This window comes from Brachionichthys hirsutus, chromosome 22 (genome assembly GCF_040956055.1).
Source record: "Brachionichthys hirsutus isolate HB-005 chromosome 22, CSIRO-AGI_Bhir_v1, whole genome shotgun sequence".
Classification (NCBI taxonomy): domain Eukaryota; kingdom Metazoa; phylum Chordata; class Actinopteri; order Lophiiformes; family Brachionichthyidae; genus Brachionichthys; species Brachionichthys hirsutus.
The window spans coordinates 8,430,479-8,451,206 of NC_090918.1; the positions used below are offsets into that span (position 1 = coordinate 8,430,479).

The 20,728-nt window shown below is 44.6% G+C and overlaps 1 protein-coding gene across 1 annotated transcript in view; it reads right to left on the bottom strand.

Moving 5' to 3' along the window:
- anks1b (ankyrin repeat and sterile alpha motif domain containing 1B) overlaps positions 1 to 20,728 on the bottom strand; it is an 82,944-nt gene that overhangs the window by 36,784 nt on the left and 25,432 nt on the right. Inside the window, exons 10-15 of the mRNA XM_068754974.1 lie at positions 19,698 to 19,854; positions 13,082 to 13,218; positions 10,021 to 10,207; positions 2,337 to 2,977; positions 1,658 to 1,762; positions 902 to 968 (exon numbers count right to left, since the gene is read on the bottom strand). Of these exons, the coding sequence (XP_068611075.1) occupies positions 902 to 968; positions 1,658 to 1,762; positions 2,337 to 2,977; positions 10,021 to 10,207; positions 13,082 to 13,218; positions 19,698 to 19,854 (1,294 nt within the window). The remainder of the gene's footprint in view (positions 1 to 901; positions 969 to 1,657; positions 1,763 to 2,336; positions 2,978 to 10,020; positions 10,208 to 13,081; positions 13,219 to 19,697; positions 19,855 to 20,728) is intronic.

Sequence of the window (20,728 nt, forward strand, 5' to 3'; positions counted from 1 at the left end):
TGAGCATGTGTGTGTGTGTGTGTGTGTGTGTGTGTGTGTTTGTGAGTGTGTCTCAGAGAGAGAGAGCAAACGAGCGAGAGCTGCCTGCGCTGTGGATTTCTCTTTATCAACTGCTCCCACTCTCATCTGTATGCTTCTGCAGCATCCTCCCTCGCTCTCCCTCTCTCTGTCGCTTCCCTCCCTCACTCCCTCATTCCGTCTTTACCTCTCTCACTCAATTCCCTCTGTCTACCTCCTCTCGGGGTGCCAGTCGTCCACCCTGCCCTCTCTGCGTATATCTGGATCGCTCCGCTGATACGAGCCGTCGGAGCGGCTCCTGCTTCTTTGTCTGGAAGACTCCGAGCTCCCTCCCTCCCACTCACACGCCGACACCACGGCGTGTGCGTGATGTATGGCACAAACAGGACTTCTCCATGTGGCATCCACGGCTAGCAGAGTAAGAGGGGATGACATCAGGAGGTGGAGGATGGGGGGAGTTAACGTAGGGAGAGGGGGATGAACGCAGCGGGGGGGGGCAGTGCTCCCATACACAAGGATGTATGGGAGCACTTTTACTTCCTTCTTCTGGTTTGTTGGGGTTTATTGGCTGAATGAGTGCATCGTTAAGTTTGAGTTGAGCAGAGGGATCATTTATTTATTTCATCTTTCTTAGACAGCAGACAATTGTTTATATTTACACAGTTTCCTTTTGGCTGAACTTTGACCTACTAGACTTGCCGTACTCTCTGCGTTTACCGCTGTATAAATTTATTTGCATGGCAACCGCGCAACTATTTACTAATCGCTCAGAAATCTCATCAGTGCAGTCAAATCAACAGCAATGATGATTAAAATGGCGACACCGTGACCATTGTTTTAGTAACCACAATGACCCTTTAAGTCAGTATTTCGGGGTAATTACCTGCCATGTCTTTGATGTCCAGTCCGCTGCCTATTCCTGCCCCGATGGAGCTCATTATTTTGTCAATCTGAGCAAGTGGGAGACACAAGAGGAAGAACCAGAGTTACCGTGAAGCACTGTGTGTGCGTTTCAAAGTCATTTCCTAGTCCTAACCGTATTTCTTGATTCAAATAACACGGGCCGTGATATTCTCCCTGCAAAATAAAAGTGCAGAAGAAGCTAAAACAAGTGAGAGACGTTGCTTTCCTGTTGTTTTGGACTCAACTAGGATGATGTAGGTTTCTTTCATTGCAGGCTGTTAATTATGATCAGATGCTAATCATGCAAGTCTTTGCTGCAAATAGAACAACTTTGTTACAGCAGTGGATCACATCAGTGTCAGAGACTTTACTATTGAAGACGCCTGCGGCACCAATGCACCGCAAACACAACACTCTGCACCCTCAACCTCCGCCCGTCACCCGCTATAAGTGCTTTTTTCGGTACTGTGTCTGGTGATCCCTGCGCCTCCAGTGCTGGTTGCAGAAGAGAAATCAATGTGGGAGTATGTTAAATTGGCTCTGGAGCTCCTTCTGCTAGCTGAGTGGATTTCAAAGGGAAGGTAGTCTACAGTGGGTGCACAGATCTCCACAGCCCCCCCTGCAGGGACGGTTCACCTGGACAAGCAGGCTGTTAAGAAATTCCAACGATGGAAATGCATGCGTGACAGTAATGGGGCTGATCCATCCTTTTTTCTTATCCCGGAGCTCTTCCTACCTCTTCCCACTCAGCAGTGAAGGAGGGGGTTCTCTCCAATTTTCCCGCTTGGGTGGCCCCTTCTCCTGGGCTGGGTCGGGATTCAGACCCCCAGGAGTGCTCTTCCTGTGGGGGATAAAACAAAAACGAAGCCCGGCAATTTGTTTTAGAGAATAATCAAATTACAGACAAAGGTTTACGAAGATTCCACACTGAAATTTGAGCCTTGAAACGGTTTATCGAGTTATCTGACTGCTCATCAAAGTTTCATTCGTAAGGAGCCGTGCTCAATCAAACAGAATACGCATTCAGCTTCTGATTTATTGATCAGGGATTTAAGAAAAAGTCTCACATAATGTGCTGCACAGCAGGAACCGTGGCCCACTTTACTGAGCCATCTAATGGCTTGGACTGGTTTCTGTGCAGGTTCTGAAGTAAAGCAGGATGCAGGCTACCGCCGCTGCTGGATAATTAATGCAAATTAACATTTACATTGAATGCATTTTGTTTAATGGCTAACTAAAGGTCCGAGTGTCTGGTTCTGACTCATGGTTCTGGAAAACGCTTTTATATAGCTTTGCCTATAACTATAAATGAAACGTCTTGTCAGAGATACTGTACTGTAATTGTAATTGTAGATAAAGTGATCTAAAATCAAGATTATGAGAGATGTTTGGGGGGGACAAGGACGGGGACGGACCTGTATGGGTGATGCAGCTGCCAGGTTAGAATCAGACTTGGACAGGGACTTGGACAGTTGCAGTTCCATCACACTACGGGGCATAGACCTCATCCTCCCAAGGGTGCAAGCCCTCTCTTCGTGAGGAGCACTTGACAAACCGCCCTTGGGCAAACCTCCTGTCTGGATGTCCTGAAACTCTGACACTTCCCCGTTTTGACCCGAGTAGGAAGACGGTGGGCGGTCCAGCACAGACCATCCGCGAGGAGGGTCCGCTTGCTCACAGTTCTGTGGTTGGGACTGGTCCTGGTTGACCCTGGTGTGGAAGATAGTCCGGTACACCACCTGTGGCTTCTTGCTACTGGTTGACTGAAGCAATGAGTCGCCTCCTGTCCTGGCGAGAACTTTGCTGGGTCCTGCTCCGATCACGATGTTGAACTCTGGGGTCTGCAGCAGGTTGCTCTGAGCGTCCTTGAGGGGTTCGGGATTGTAAAGATGATAAAGTGTGTCAGGGGCTTCACAAGCTGGGGAAGAGCCATGAAGAAGGCCCGCGAACTCCTCCGGGATGTGGCTTTTCCTGCGCTCCTCCGAGGGAGCGTTGAAGGCGGAAGAAGTGCAGGGGGGCGGTTGAGGAGGTGGGTCTCGAAGGTAGGGTGCGTCGTCTGCAAATACAGACGCAAAACACGTTAATGATCAGGATGAAATCATGATCAAATAGTCTCGCACCAGTGATGCATCCTGGAAGGAGCCTCATACAAACAGAACAAACTGAACGCTGCACCGTAAAAGGTTTAGCACACAAAGCAGAGAAAGAGCGAGAACAAAGGCAGCCTGTGGAAGAGCTGCTTGTTTGCTCAAGGGAAATGGAAGAACTCCTGACTGATTGCACCTCTGCTGCTCCACCGTCTGGGTGCAGCAGTATGTGTTTAGGAGTATGAAGTTGTGTGCATGAACTCATTGGGGCAGACGCGCCTACGCCGTTGAGGGAATGCTTTCACGGCCCGACCGCTGATTTGCGTGCGACGGAGCAAAAGAAAAGCCGGTGAAAGCTGCGTATTCCTGTTGCAGATGCGCGTGTGTGTGCGTGTGTGTGCGTGTTTCCCGTGTGCGACCGCTAACTCACTTGTCAATATGCTAACGCTCATGTTCACTCTCGCAAGCAAGGTTACACCTGAGGACAGAACAGCTGTCTTACATGTGAAAAGTAAAAGGCATTATTTATTATTTCCCTCTGATGATGATTTATTACACTTTACCAGAGCAGTGATGAAAAATGTTCGACTCAATTTGAGACGCTATCAAAGGAGACTGATTACGTAACAGTAAGATTCAGCATGCGGATGAGCTCCTGGGGAACCGTTCTGTTTTTATTTAATTGTGTTTTACAAATAAAGGCTCTTAAAAATTACACGCCCAATTATTGGAGACAGAAAGACGGGATAAATCAGGAAAATTGGAAGAAGAAAAACACTGTACTGTGCATCGTGAAGTTCGTGTGAAGGATCTCCTCTCGGAGTATTAAAAGATTATCCCCGAGCGTTTGTCAGTTATCCTTAAAGATGCCGCAGTCTCTGCTTTTATACCGCCAGCAGAGGAAACGACTCTGGACGGACAATGAAAACAGAACACAAAGATTTGTTTGTCTTTAAATAGCCCAGTTTCACAAATCTGCCTCAAGGGGATTCACAATCTGATTAGGATTAGGGGGGGGGGAGGAATCTATATGGGGAGAAATGAAAAGAAGGATCCCTCACAGCTGAGAGGTTCTTCTTCCAGGATGCAGTAAAATGCCACGCATTCATGCTGTGGTGGAATAAAAGGTCATTCATCTAAAAAGTCTGCGGCGTGTGAAAGTATGAAGCACGAAATTAATGGAGTGAGAACAAGTGAAATTGTCTTTATTTCCTACATAATCTGAACGGCTGAAAGTTCACTGCAGTGAAAGTATAAGTACCATTTAAATATGAGTCATATGACAATATGGCTTATAATTAATGAGAGAGAAAAAAACCTGCACTTAAAGTCACAGCATGTCAGAAGTGTTAAGAAAGATAATCCAAAAAATATCAGAACCACTGTGCAAACAAGAATCAAGTTTGAATACCGACAAGCTCTGCATCATTTCTGCAATATCTCCCTCAGTGCACGCACAACTCACGAGCCTCTGTGGCAATGTTCAGTAGCATCAAAGGGTTTCTGGACTCCTCTGAAGCCCAACCTGCCGACACACGTTTTTTTTTAAGAAGTTCAACTTTCTTCTGGCTCAGGCTGCAGCAGAAATAAAAGTGTAGCTAATAGCATTAAGAGAAGCCGATCCATTCAGGTCCCGCTTTAAGACCCGGCCGTAAACCTGCATGTACGAAGTCAAAGTTCCATCAGTTACACATAAATGGGATCATTTCACAGCGAACCGTGTCGGCTGCATTTTGCGCTGATTCCAACTTAACGCCTCGCAGTCACGAAAAAGGGATTAACGCCCACAAACAACCATCAACTTCTCCAGGACTTTGTAACGTCGCCGACGAGCTCCACACACAGGTTGAAGATTTTAGGTTTAATTTAGACATTTTCCAAGATCTTCCTCAAACTGTCTCTCCACCATTTAGCTTGAAGGGAAAATAAGAGGAGGATGGGGAAGCATTGGGAAGTGGCTGAGAGCATGGAAAAAAGGGAAATATATATGGGGTGAGCAACGATTCAAGAAAAAGAACAGACAGGTCTGATGAAAAAGGCATGTTTAAGTGGATCGGCTGAGAGTTATGGAGAGGAAAGCTGCAGTAATACCGCGAGACAGAAAAGAAGACAAATGGCAGTGAGGGGGGGGGGCATATAACAGTGAATGGCATGGAGAAAGAGAGAGACAGAGCGCAGAATGAGAGCTCAGAAAGTGGCTGGAGAAATAAGGGAGTGACAGGATGAAGGATTGCATGACGGGGGGGGGGGGGCAAAAGGGAGAGAAATGAAAGCGTGGAGCTACAGTGCTTTAGGTGACACGCCAAAGCTGGATGGCCTCATACAATGCAGAAAGCCTCCACCGAGAGGATGTGATCTGTTATTCCCAGCAGATCTGTAGACGCAGACACACGTTCCTGTTGAGGTACACCCAGACGGAGATCGCAGCCTTTGCCCACGACAAAGTAATACAGCCAGTAACGGATTCTTGTCCCTCCCGAGTCCCGACAGATGATCCCATCCCCTCCTAAGAGGGTGATGAGCTCCTTGACCTCAGGCTTTAGTAGCTGCTTCTGAAATATCCTGCGGGCGGATCGCACATATGTATTTACATTACACCCCCCCCCCCATCCCACCCCCCCCCCCCCCCCCCCCCCCCGTCATGTCGTACCTCCTCTCCAGCTCGCTCTGTCTCTACAGTTCACTGCTCGCTGTTTGCACATCATTTATATATCGCCTTGAGTTTAGTTGACGTCTTAATGCATTACCTTGTTGTTCAAAGGTGCTTTGCAAATGAACCTGTCTGGCCTTTATCTTTCTGGTGATAAATGACACAGATGTGACCCAGAGAATGAAGACAAACAACACAAACACTGAGCACACCCTGTCTGTGTGTGTGTGTGTGTGTGTGTGTGTGTGTGGTGGCAGGAGGGGCTGGGAGATAATCAGACATCTGATAGCATTGTGCTCGCCGCGCTGACTGTTATTAAAAACTGAGGAGTAATATCTGAGCTGTCAGTCATTCCAAAGATTTAAGACTGATCCATATTTACTAATCACCTGGAGCTTGGTTAACACTTTATCAAGCTCCGTGCTAGGCTACGCTAACAAACCCACATCAAAACCCGATGACGACAGGCAGTGATTTGAAAAAGCGACGGAAAATGCAAACATGCGAGAGATGCGTTTAAGTGCCGTCGGAAAGGTGGGCACTCAGCGGGAGAGCAAGGGGCAGCAGATTGTAAATGGACAACCTTGCAAGGGATAACAGATGGACGACTAGATAGATTAACGGATGGCTATTCTAAATGGTTCAAGTTTTATATTAACGGTTCAGCTGCCCACCTACGTGAGAGCGAGAGAGAGCCGCCTGCTGCGAACATAATTTGATGCGTGCATCTTAACCCAACCTTGAGGCAGCACAGGGCTGGCACGCAGACTTCCAATTCATACCTGCATTCCTGACTACACAGAATATATCGCCACAGCAACGGGCTCAAATGCAGTCCCTCATGAGCCATTCATATTCCGCGTCGGTGTGTTTACGTGGCGAGACAGACTCAAACGTATCACCTGGACTCGAGTCCTGTAATGGTAGCGATTATGTATAAAATATAACGGAGGGGCTGCAGTTCACCGCATCAGTTTGTGTAGAACACCTAAAAGTGACAGGTGGGTGGAAAATGAAGACACATGTGTGTGTGTGTTTGTGTGTGCGCGCGCGTCAATCAGTTGAATGCTGCAAACACAAGGCGTGCTGGCTTTGAGCGTGGCTTAATGATCGAGCGCAGCAGGCCGGCAAACCCACTGCGAGTCGATTCCAAGGTGCAAGCGACTCGTGCTACGCCGGAGAACAAAGGGCCGAAGTAAGAAAAGCGCTTTAACGAAGTCTTTCAGAGCTTTTAGAGCCGCTGCTCTCTTTGACGCTTCGGGCTCATTATCGCTTAATGATCGCTCGGCCAAGTATGACGTCTGGGTCATTCTTCCGACCCCAGATTCTTCGGAGGAATTTCATTGCCCAATGAAGCCAACAATAATGCTAATTTTCACAGTTTTTCTTCTTGACATTTTCCGTGTGATTTGAGGTGAAAGTGGGAATTGAACCCTCTAGCGTCTGGTTCACTCCAATGCAAGCCTCAGTTCTCGTAAAGCCAATCATTAAAAGTCTTAGAACTGGCATTATTATCATTCACTATGGCGAACACGTGAGAATAAGACAATAACTGGGATTCCTCTTCAGCTAATCCAATGCAAATTATATTATCTGTGCAAGAAGGTGTCCCAGAAGCATCTTCTTGACGAGAGAATTCAGGCACGCAGAATCACCCCCGGATGCTTCAGCTCCTGCAGCTGCATTCTGCACCACACCTGACGCTCTGCACCAAGCAGGGCAGTGAAGGAATATTGTCCTGCGCAAAAGTCCAACATTACGTCAACCGTGGTTCCGTTGCATCGACATCAGCGCCGGGAAAAGGATGGAGATATAAATAGGCCTGCTTTTTTTATCGAACTCCCACGCAGGTGGCTGACACCTGCATTCTCTGCTGCAGGACCCCCAAAAAATGCATTGAACAAGCGGAAGGTTGGTGTCAAAGAGCAGAAGAGGATAATTCAGAGGAAAGGGAAGAAGAAGAGAGAGCGAGAGAGACCTGCAGAGGAAGGCAGGAAAGAATTTGTATTGAGTGCAGCTGAGAAAGTGTTCCCTTCGCTCTCTTGTCCTCATTTCTTTATTCAACCTTCTGAAGTCTCACATTTAATTCTCTCCATTTTCCCGATTTTTGACTTTCAATGTCTCTCTCTCTCTCTCTCTCTCTCTCTCTCTCTCTTACCCACTATTCCTTTTTGACTGGCATCCTTTTCATTTCTGTGACTCTTCTGCAACCACATATGTATATCGTCTCTCTCGCTCGCTGTCTGTCTGTAAGCCACTTGTTACCATGGTAACCCCACAATGGGTCTTACAACGCTAATAAGTAGAGATAGCAGAGAGGATGAGGAGAGTAGCAGAAGAAGAAGGAGAAAAAAAATAATAGAGAATACATTTAATGGATATATAAATGGGTGCCGGTCTATTGCTGCAGGCTGGAGAGAATGTACCAAAATGTGCTATAAATGTACAGCAGTGCCTATAAGATATGAAAGATTAATTTGAATGCACCTTTCCATTTGTTTTCTCATAAATCAGCAGAGAAAATGAGAAGACAATCTTTCCTCTGGGGCGTGATGTTGTTCCAGCCGTAATCATCTTTCCTCAGATAAGCGTAAAGGGACCTTTTCAAATGACGCGCAGTGGTACAGTACTAAAGGAGCCGCTTCATTACTCGTTTGTTAACTTTACAAAGTTTCACGAAAGAATCTACGGCAGCTTTTGAGTAATGCTGGGATGGGATGGAGGGAAAATCATTCCTATATCCGGGATATTATATGCTCATTTTTTATTATCAGAAAATCTTCCTCTTTTATTCACAAAAATTAGGCAGACAAAACCGATATATGTTAGAAGCAACTAAATGTACACCGGTATCGCTTCAGTGATTGTTAATGAAAGACGAATGATGACCATTCCAGGTGACATCAGACGTGAAACTTACATTTTCAAAATAGCTTGATAACGCTGTGATCAGTTACAGGCCTTATCCTCAGGAAACATCAGCGTCAGGCCTTTGATGGGACACAAGACACTCTCGCATGAAGAACATGCCTCAATGAGAATAGCAGTTAATGCGTATCATTGAATTTTACGTGTGTGTGTGTGTGTGTGTGTGTGTGTGTGTTCTCGCACCTTTGGATTTATAATGAGTGTTTTTAATTTGAGGCGCTGCACAGATCAAAGTCTAGCTGGGCCTCTCTGCTGCTTTAAGATGAAACACACACACACACACACACGAAAATGCCCCCCCACCTGGTCGACTTCACCTGGCCCTTCTGTTGGAGCCTGATACAAGACCACCAATTCATGACAAAGCAGTCTAATCGCCATGGAAACATGACTCCGGTCATGACATAATAACACAAGGCATTATGTCATATGAGGCAATAGAAATAGAGCGGCATGTAAGACACTTCAAAAGTAGATCAGTATGTATGCCGTTATTAAAGGGCCCGTGAAATTTTAATAATTGCACTAAAAAAATGAATGCAAATACTAAAACATGTTTGTATAATTTAAGGCTTAGAAATAAAAGTAAACAAAATGGTAAAATCACTGAAATGTGCACAGACTGACATGATTGTGAGACTCTTATTAGAATTAAACCTCATCCATTGAATAGAATATTCCTTTTGGAGGAGAAACTTTTAAACTCCGTGGAAGGATGTCCCCGGACAACTAACGGCGCAGCATCTCGTCTGACAGTTAAAAGGACCCTCCTCACGGGGATAACAGAGAATCTGCGACTGATGTCTTAGAGACGACTTATTGAGATAGTTTTCCCCCTGAAAGTTTGTTCATCTTCAATTCCAATCCAGACAAGAGAATAAAACACAAGCTAATGAAATAAGGAATAATGCATGCATACATATATTGCAATATTAATATACACTGGAGTGAAGAGTCATCTCTTCAAATTCTTTTTTTTTTTAGCGACTAAGCTAAGAAGCTTGAAAACAACAGGGGGGGGGGATTCAGAGATTCATGATTCCAAGGCTGGGAAAGAATAGGAAGGAGAAAACCTCTGCTGCATTATTGACTCACTATGACATCACCTGGCAAAGTGGAGAATTCTAAACTGAAAAAAAATTGCATCTCTCATTTAAAATTTTAATATTTGCTGCTTTTCTTCACATTTTATAATAAAGAAGCTCTTTAACCTTTTCGGAACTTTGTGCAAGCAAATAACCCTTGTGCATACAAAAACTTGAGTTTCTGATTTAATTATTTTGCTGTAAAGTCGAGAGAGATGACAGTTAAGTGGCAGAAATTCCCCGCTAAGAAATGACATGAGGGGAATTTCTGCTGAGGTCAGGACAGCATGCAGCCCAGCGGGCCTGAGGCTACATCCCCCCCCCCCCCCGCCTGGGTCACGAGTCTTACCCGTGAGCTGGCAGTCCTCGTTGGAGCCTACAGAGTCCTCCTGGTTGGGGCTGATTGGAGGGCTGGCTGGGGGGCTGGTGCCGAAGCTGGCGTAGCCCAGGGACGAGCTGACCTCGCTGGGCTCACAGCTGTGGTTGACCGGCCTCTGGACATCGAGGGACGAGGACAGAGAGGTGCGCTGCTTGGGCTTGCATGAAAGATGACCAGAAGAGAATGGAAACTTTTAAGCAGCGAGGAATGCCGATAAAGAAATAGCCCCCTGATGTGTCCCTTTTGATTTTCTTTTAATGACTTTAATTTAACTTTATTTTGCTTTGGTTACTTTGGAAATGTTTCAAAGTTGTTCTATGCTCATTATTTTTTCTTATTCTAATTCTTCCTTTACACTGTCTTCTTATGACTTGCTTTAATCAAGTTTTGAAATGTTGCTTTTAAATTAACTGTATTTGCATCTGTCACATTTTGGGACCGTGAATTACACAACAAGGCATTGATTGGTGCTGTGGAAAGGTGTCTTTCTCTACGTGTCCTTGTTAAGAGCTCGCCACTCCACCTCGCCACTCCCACGTAGAACGAAAACGGGAATGGGGCGCAGCTCCGGCTGAGGCGAGGCGTTTACAATGCAGACGGGCAGCAGGCTAATGAACATGCCACGGCTGATTGGAATGGGATTTAACGAGCACAGGCACGAGGAACCGCAGGAACGGCGTCCCCACGGAACACACGTGATTTAGCAATTCACTAATGACGCACCTATTGGCTAAAAAAAATAAAATCTATTTAATCACCTAAGAAGAGGCGAGATGTGCTTTGCAATTTAAGTTTGCTTGGTGAAAAATCAGGACTAATCAATCATCATAATTTATCCTGATTTAACAATCAAATAGAAAGGAACAGGGCTGTCCCCTGTTGATCAATGGACATGGAGCGATGAAGATTTATTATTTTTGTATGTTACTTGTACAGAAGACTGTTGAATTATTAATTCCAAAATGTTTTTTTCATCAAATCTTCTAATTGGCTGATTCATTTAGCAATTTATCATGATGAGGGGTCTGAAATGTATTTTGCACACGGGTGTTCTTTGATTGGCTGAATAAAGACATTGTGCAAAAGCAGACTCCAACAGAACCGGTAAGGTTCAAACAGATTTACGCACACACCGAGCTAATTTACCAACAGATTAACTGTCTGGAGCAACAATGTCAGAGAGAGATCGTCAAGCGACTGGGAATGTTCAGCACAAACACCAACACAGCCTCGGCGGTTAACTGATTGATGAATGTGAACAGATTCATGAGCTCGAAATGGCAACGTGTTTAGTGTGTCTGTGTGTGTGTGTGCGTGTACATACAGATGTGTGTGTGAGACCATGTGATCATCTGAGATTCGACCGCATTCACACGAGTTGTGTTCTTCAACAGTGATTAATATTAACTGTTAACAATCAGAAGCAGCAAAGTATGACGCCAAGCCAGTGGGCATGGAACTGATAACCTCATGATGATCGTCTGATCTTTGTGCTTCCTTTCATCCATTCGATTATCCTTCTTCTCACATCCCTTCTGCCCATGAGTGCGATCAAGAGCTTGCAGAGATCTTTAGGAGAGGTAACAGACGAGGAAATAAAATGACCCCAAACTTTTGGCCCGTTGATTCTAGTGGATTCTAGTGGATTCTAGTGGAAACAGCCTGGGGTGGTTCTTTATCAGCAACTTAAAATCAAAGAGAATAAAATGCTTGGATTATTTAAATCCTCTTCTTTTGAGTCTAGTTTCAGTCGGTGCAAACCCTGAGATAAATCACTAAAATTATCTTAAATTCAAAAGAAAATTTAAGGACTGTACAAAATCTTGGTAAATATTCTTTTTGGGTGTTTTAGGCGATTAAGGCGAGACAAGTAATCACATTTTTGCTCGTAAAGAAAATTTGAATTTTCAGTCAACATCTGGTTATCATTACATGAAGACCTAAAACAAGTTTTTTAAATGCCCATAAAACCCTCTAAAGCTTAGATTAAATCTTGTGCCAGTCAAAAATCAAGGAGAAAAAAAATGTCACGATTAGGTTTTAATGAAATCTATCAGCTGATTTCCGTTGAGCATCTTTTTATTTCACAACAAACAGGAACACTACCAACGTGTTAAAATGAGGAGTTAAAAAAGCATAATATAAATATTCTAATAATAAACAGGGCGTGTGACATTATGGCCGTCGTGTCTTTCGAGCGAGAGAGCGGTGTGTTCTGGTTCAACAGCCAATGGGAGCACTAACACGAAATGAAATGAATTCTAAAGAATTAATTAGGCGCTATAAAACTGAACCTTGATTATGTCTGCTCCAAGCAGAGCCGAGGCCCGCTGGGCGCCACGTGTGATCCCTCTACACGCTTTAGATAGCACGCCAACGATGGGACCAAAATGAGGAGGTGAGGAAGGTGAGGTGGGGAGAACGACGGGGCGAAGAAGGAGTGTTGAGCTGGCATTAAGGGAGTCCCTAAAACTAAAAACAAGTCTTTAAAAAACCGGGATACTCATCTCATCTCAGCCTCCTGTCAGACGCTGTGCTTATGTTTCCAATAATTAATCATGTATGATTCATCTCCAGACTCATCAAGCCCCACCGAAGGATATTTTTTTCCAGCCTTGTGTCACACATCATCTCCAGACTGAGAAAACAACTGCCTTTAATTAAGCCGATGTGAAATTGTCCACAGCGAGCGTGTGTGTATATGTGTGTGTGTGTGTGTGTGTGTGTGTGTGATGCATCCCAGTGACACAAGCGAGATAATTAATTATTCTCCAGACACAACTGAGGCGGATTTGTCATCCAATTCTCAAGTCATTCAAAGCATTATTCAAGAAATAACTCTCCACAAATGTTTCTGATTTGTCTGGAAGCAACAGGTTATAGAATAAAATTCAAAAAGAAATAATATAGAAATAGCAGAATTTCAATTCTGACATTTCTCAAACCGGGACCAAACTGGGAATTTGCCCATACAGTCACTTTCTATAAAGTGGCTGGGGGGTGGGGGGGGGCTGTGTGTTAGCATACTCACCTGGGGGCGGATGACTCTCTCAATGTTCTTCAGGGCTGTGTCGGGTGAAGGAGGGGAACAGTCTGGAGTCGGGCCTGTTGTGCAGTTGCCATGGTTACTGGGCTGCCCCTCATTCACTGTGACATGGGACCGGTGACCTTGGAGAGGGGGGGGGGGGGGGGTGATGGTGTGAGACAGGTGGAGGGAGTAGAGTGTTGCTTGTCCCATCCAGAAGCGCATCACAGACGTTGTCAAATACAGGCAGATCATCTTCTACTTTGAGACACTTGGAATAGAATTAAACAATAAAATATCGACTGCAATCAGCCACTTTTGAAACTGATGATTTATTTGATATGGCCCTTTTTAATTTCTTTAATTAGGAGAGGATAAATGTTTGCATTTAGTTAATTCAAAGATGAGAAAACGTTCACAGTGCATCATGGGAAGTCCCCAAATGTCGAATTCTGTTGCGATTTTCACAGCGAGCCGGGGTATGGAGGCAGATAAATGAGCTCCTTTACCTGTTGGTGCAAAATGAGGAAATAGATTTTAGATTATTATTTTTTTTAATGACAAAAGGAGAAGAAGAAAAAAAACTCTAATTACCATAAAATTCAGTATGCTAATGCTGAAATCGCTGTTATTTCTATCACTATTATCATTTTGTGTTATCAATCAAGTTTTGTAGAGTGTTATGACTTAATTTCTCTGAAACAAATGTGTGCTTGAGCAGCGCGATCCCTGGTCCGACGCTACCGCTGCACATTTTTGTGCTCTGTCCTAATCATCTTTTTTTTTTTTCAGTCGTTCCAGTTATGATGGGAAAATCTTTTTGCTGGAATTCCTTAATTGCCTGTTTCACTGGCATAGAAATGACTCCTAAGTGAGAAATGAAGAAAAACTCTTACACTTATTAGTGAGTGTATCTTTGACAAGCGCTCGTTGCATCCACAGCAGGAGAATATGACAGCTTCCCGCTGCAGTTTGACGTCTATCTCAGCTTGACATGCACAGACACATATAATGAGTGTGTGTGTGTGTGTGGGGCCCAGAGCACAGCTCAGAGTCGAGACTAATTTCCCAAACGTATGATCATTTAGCAAAGGGGAAGGGGGGGGGGCACAAAGGAGTGGAAGGTGCTGAAGTAGTGAAATTGGATTTCAGAAGAGGAAAGCATCTGTCTTCATCAACAGGAGATGCACAACACAGACCGACACGCCTTTAAACACAAACACGGTGCCTACGTGGATCGTAGGCACTGGGGGGGTAGAACAGGATGTTAAAGACCGGTTCATTTTCAGATATTTAAGGATTTAGTGAAAGGGCTTCTAAATGTAACGCGCTGACTCACTTCCTCTGTTCAGGGAATCAAATGAGACATAATGAAGCTCGTTCATTCAGAAAAGAGTAGCGAGGAAGGCTTGTCCCTGTCTGTCCCCAAGAAGACACTGAGACAGAGAGAAGCCGGGGTTGTGTGTGTGTGTGTGTGTGTCATGATCCAGTGAAGTTGCAACAGTCTAAACTCATGCTTCAATTACTAAAACTGAGCCACATAATAATTCAATAAATCTTAAATCCTCATATTTACTTTTACTTATCCATTCGATCCTTTGAGCAGATGCAACAGCACACACTGATCCTTCAAAGTACCTGACAAGCCTCCACAACATGCGCTCTCTCTCACACACACACACACACACACACTGTATAAAGAAGCCTGTCAACGCTGAGGCTGGGATGATAGATGTGGGATGTGGGGTGTGTGTGTTTCTGTGTTTACTGTGCTACTTTCATATTGGCCTGGCGCTCACTCCGGGGAAACACTCTGTCCTTCTTGGAAAAGGTGCCAACAGAAGAATGTTTTTGTTGGTGTGTGTGTGTGTGCGTGTGTGTAAAGTGGACCATACGGACAACATATGCATGATTCATTATTATTCATATATAACACCATCAAAATTTCTTATGTGGGTCTCCATATCTAACTGACATGGAAAAAAGAACCCATCAGGGGACGGGAATGTCAGCCGATGTGTTTGGGATTGACATATCTTCCCCAGAATGTGACCTTTTTTTTTTACTGCATTTTATTTAATGAAAGCATTTTTATTTGAACGTCTATTTGGTGCAATACCAAATAAAGGTATGCATAAAAACCTAACACTCACAACTGGTGAATGTATATTTAAATATCACTCATACTTTTAATATGCCTTTCTCTGCTACCATTCCGGTGTGTGTACGTGTGTGCGTGTGTCTTGAAGCCGATTTGCTGTTTTTTCTTCTTTGTACTTCCAGCACGAGTGACTATAAAACTTCATCTTAAATCCTACCTAGAAATGTATGACTGGTCTATTTCTATAAAAAAAAGAAAGTAAACCAGTGAAATCTCACAAGCTAAATAAACTTAAATGAAATCTAAGCTCCAAATGTGTGAGCATTTAAAAGCCAGTTCCAAACATTGGTTTCTCACGACTGTCAAAAAAAGAAGACCCTCAACTGTCGCTCTTTAAGCAAGGCAATGGACCCTTTTAATGGAAACGCCCGGGAGTTAAACCCGCTGCCATTAGCCAGACTAAGTGGGATAAATGGGGCGAAACGCAGCAGCAATATTGCAGCAGCAGAAAGTAAAATTGAAGGGAAAGGAAGACTCATTCATTCAACATGACAGGCAGCTGCTGAAACTACAGGTTGCATCTTTGCATCGCTCGAAGGACAGTCACCTCGAGAAAGACCGCCACGCAATTACAACTCTGCAAATGCACTGCCGAACCTTTGTTTTTGTTCTGTTGGCTGTAAGACGTTCAAAATAGTGAATATTAAATGACAAAACAAGTATGAATACGGCAGGCAGAGGTTGCCGCACTTCTGCAATGAATTATAAATTCAAGCTCTCCACTTGTGCGTTGACCTATTTTGTCGTAAACATGGCTCACTGAGATATGTGGCACCATATGTAGGACATTTATTATGGGGGACACACGTGCACGCACACACACGTGTTTGTAGTTTCCTGCTGCAAACATCAGCAGTTGCTTGTTTACCAGCCGAAAAGGAGAAGGTGTTTATCTCAGGAGCAGAAAAGAAGCACTTTTCCTCTAAGTGTGTGGCAACGATCTGCACTTTATGTCTGCTCCATACGTGACTGGAGGATGCACGGCTTCGCCTGCAGGTCCCTGCTCAGCACGCCGCCGTCTGCCTTCACATCTCGAGGATTAAATTTCACCTGCAATGCTCCCCCCCGTTCAATCAGACAGACGTTGAATCCATCCTGTGGATCGGCAGCCAATCTACTGCTGTTTGGCGCATACCTTGTAATTATAATACTTGAAGGAGTCATTTGCAATAAATATGTGAGGCAAATTAGTAAAACTTGCATATTGTACAAGTGGAAGCTGCATTCTCCAAAGGACGAGGCATTGAGAGAAAACCTTAAGATCTGTGTAGAGATATTAATCTGATCTTCTTAAACAAGATGCAAAAGTGCGCTTTTGCAACTAGAAATGCAGAGCAGTGCATTGTGGGATTGTCAATAGAAAAGGAGCGTCACATGTGCATCGCTGTTCTATTCACAGGGCGCTATGTAGAGCACGAACTTCATATTCAAATCCAGGCAATCAAATAAAATCTAGTTTGCTACTTGAACAATTTCATGGTGATTTCCTGAGACCCTTAAAAGAACCCTGATACTTTCCTCTACGTTTGAAATGGATCTGCGGCTCAAACGGATTACTTCTAATAAATGAATGCATTTCCATCAGTAAGAAATATGCCTCATATTTTGGAGCATAATCCTGCACGAGTCTCTACCCCGATCGGCTTTGCAGAACACAGAAGTGAATTCCATTGGTTCGGTTTCAGTGGGACAGATTGTGCAAAAATCCCAAGACAGCAGCTGTCGGGCGACAAAAGGGAAAGAAATTACAACAAAGAAAAAAGACAATTAAAGCGAGATCAGGGCTGAAAGAGACATCCAAGAAGTCGAGACATTAAAAAGTTGTTTGGGGCGGCAGCTTCGCCCACGACAGGCCCCCGGAGTTTTGGTAAGGGCCGCACTGAGTGACAGTTGCCAGATGGATTGTGACGAAGCCCGGCTGATTGCCTGAGGATTCAGAGAGCGCTGTAACGTCTCCTCAGCCGTGAGACGGGGACAGGTGGGACAGCGGGCGGGGCTCACCGCAGAGAAAGTCCCACATTTATCTATTAGCTGTTTCTTTTTTAAACTTTTGCTGCGTTAAGTAGTTCACACTTGTCCTCAAAATAGCTTGATGGCTTCTTTGCGATCATGCGGGGCAGAGGTTTCCGCTCCGAAAGAGCAGCGGTGCTGCCGGGCCGTTTTAAGATTAGAATTGCGCAATATCTCTGCAGCAGCCAAAAATCTCCTGCTGATAGCGTGAACGGTATCACGCTTTCACTTCAATCCACTGATCAGATTCTAAAATCTGAGGAAAACAAAACATGCCAATCCAGTATTTTGTTCTTTGCATGATATAAACCCTGTTATCCTTCCAGGGAATTCATCTAAATCAATTATTTCATAGCAAAAAAAACCTCTAAAGTATCTTAAAAATACAGTAGATCTCTCCTGCACCCCAGGTCTGTTACTTATTTAACTATTCTGTATGAATACAGAACTGACTGCTGCAACAGGCGCATGTCTCTCAGCAGGTGTTCAATCATTATTCATCCCTATCAATCATTTTATGTGTGCCTTACAAATACGATTTGTTTTAAAGACTCAGTAGCAGATTATAAGAATGCTAAAAAAAATTTTGCAGCGCAATGCATCACATCTCTCTCCTCTCCTCTCCTCTCCTCTCCTCTCCTCTCCTCTCCTCTGTCATGCTCTTTCATCATCATGTTATTCCTCTCACTGATCACTACCGCATCCAATTAGCCTAGCATGTGACCGGATTCGAAGGATTGTCCCTCCTGCTGCGTCGCAGACTCACATTCGTGTGGATGGATTAGCCTGAGATGACCCGCCCAACCTGCCCCCTCGCCGTCTCTGTGCGCCGCATTTCATTTTCAGCAATTATGTGTGAATGTGTGCAGTTCTGCATCAACTTTTGCTTTGTTGTTGTTGTTATCCTGCCTCGTCTTCACTGTCACTTTCGGGGTCTCTCATTTGGCCAGGTAGCGGCGTTCAGAGAGCCGGGAACAAACGGAACACCCACACACCGCCCACCAACGTCAGCGGACAATTCTGACCTGAAGCCAGCTAAACCTCCTGGATCTCACCAACACAAATGTAATCCGTGCTTTATACCGACAGCCCCGCAGCCAATCACAGACACACACTCACGCACACACGCACACACACACACACACACACACACACGCGCACGAAAGCACACGCACACCTTCCTCCGATCGTGTCAAATTTGTCAATTTGCAAAGGAGGGGAGGGTGTTACTAGTAAGGCAGTTCCCATGGCAACATCCAGGTGACTCACCAGCCAGCGAGGCAGTTGCCGTGACAACCTTAAGTGTGTAGCATCGCTACGGGAACTGAGTGAAAGGGAAGAGCACTTTGTGGGCGTTTGTTGTCGTGGGTGTTCAAGCGTAAGGACGCAGACCAACCACAGCTGGTGGGATGTGCAAGAGAGGAACATCTGGCGGGTCCATGGCCGGGGGCGGGGCTTAAAGTCGGCGTGGATGCCGATTGAGAAGTTTCCTGTTTCTGCAAGTTTTATTTTCCAGGACAAGGTCAGTAAAATAGCTGGACTCACCAGTCCCAATATATTCAAGCCACAAGTGGAACAATATCAAAAGGGCATTATGCAATAAATTTGATTTGCAATAGATCGATTGCACATACAGTATGTAATGTGACATGTCACATTGCCAATTAGCAGCCAGAGCAGGAGGAACGCAGAGAGAACAGAGAGAAGGTTCTGGATTTAACCTCAGAGGGTTCTAACGGTTCTAACGGTCTAGCAGCGGCTAATGAAAGCCGCTAGCCTGAAACACGGATGAGGAATGAGGAGGAGTGGCTGGAGAGATCTGCTCAATATGTTTCTTTCTAATGTCACGCCTTATTTTTATTTTTCCAACCCTTGTGCTTCCTATAAAAATGTTTAGAATGAGACGTGGTCTCTGTCTGGAATGCAAAATATGGTGTGATAGACACACCAACGCGTAAACAGCAGGTAATTGGAACCATAAGAAGTCTAATACTGGAGCAGGGACAGACAAATCACACACACATGCACGCTCACACGCAGGCACACACAATGTGCAAAAACTGGAAGGCCTCATACGTTCAAGTCTGCCGTCAAATGTTTTTGAGCAGACTCCTTTAAGAATGAAGGCATTCATAAATATCTACAAAGATAAACACTGACTGTCCACAAAGTCTGAAAGTGCTGTCACAGAATCGGTGGGAGAAAAGAACACGAAGAAAAAACATGACACAAGAACGTCTGCTCCTTTTTGTCATACCTAAAAATAAGGACAAAGATTTTACCTTCAACTCCCACACATTGAAAAATACACCTGTAGTTGACAACGGAGAAAATGCTGCAGCAATTCACCAGTGAACATTGTTCTGAACAATATGCAATGGAATATTTTCTGTTTTTGTTGTTCTTGTTCACCGTTTCCCACCTGAAGCGTCGGTTTGTGCTTCGCCCTACCGTTGCGTGGACAGGCGTTGAGCCGGCGGCTGATGTGAAGCGAGCACGGTTTGCGCGTCACAGCGGTGGTCACGGACTCGTAGGGGTTGTCTTCGTCCTCTGGAAGGAAAACATCCAGAGATGGGGCGGTGACAATCTCTGCTGACAGCTTTGAATTCTGCGGGGGAAGTGCAGAGAGAAGAATGGAACAACACATCAAACATGAACCCTTATCCAGTGAGCACCGGGCGATTGAATGAGTAGGAACTACAAGTATGGCGCTAAACACAAACAAATAATGACTGTATTAATTATGGACTTGCAGCCATAGTAGCCTATTAGCCCTTCCAACAGACCCATAAATGGGGTATTATCTAAATTAACAGAGTTCAGATGCTGACAGCGAGGAATACAAATTCCAGCAAAAGGAAAGAAAAAAAAATTAGATCTTGATTTTAAATGTCTGGGGAAATAAAAAATGTACCCAAGGCCAAATGTAATTTCTTGCTTGAGACGAATCATTATAAAGAAAAAGGAAAATAACAGCTCAGAAAGTTCAGCTCGAGGCTGCCATGCAAGTGCAACCACACACAGTCGGATCGTCATGAAATATTCAGGCCAGCGATCAAAGCAACCCCCCCCCCCCCCAAAAAAAGAGGTTTGAATAAAGGAGTGTCTCGGCGGTCCCTTCAGGACTCACGGAGTTTTACTGGAGCTTTTCTTTAAAGAACAAAAACATTTCACTAAGTTCACCTTAGCTTATTTCTCATACTAGCTGCAAGCTAAGCATGAATTTCCTATTGTCACTTAAGGTATTCTCCATTCTCAGTCCATCAGCTTTACTACAGATTCTCCCCGTATTTATACGTCACGCTGCTACTATACGCGTGTCTTCCACCCAGTCTCAGCGAGCAGGAGTCCCAGAATCAGCTGCAGGTTCTCTTCCTCTACAGAACCAACAGCTTCAAGTCCATCTCTGTTGTCCGCCCTGCATCCTTCACTCACATCATTACACGATTTCTCCTTTCAGTCACGCTGTAGTTTTTAAGTGG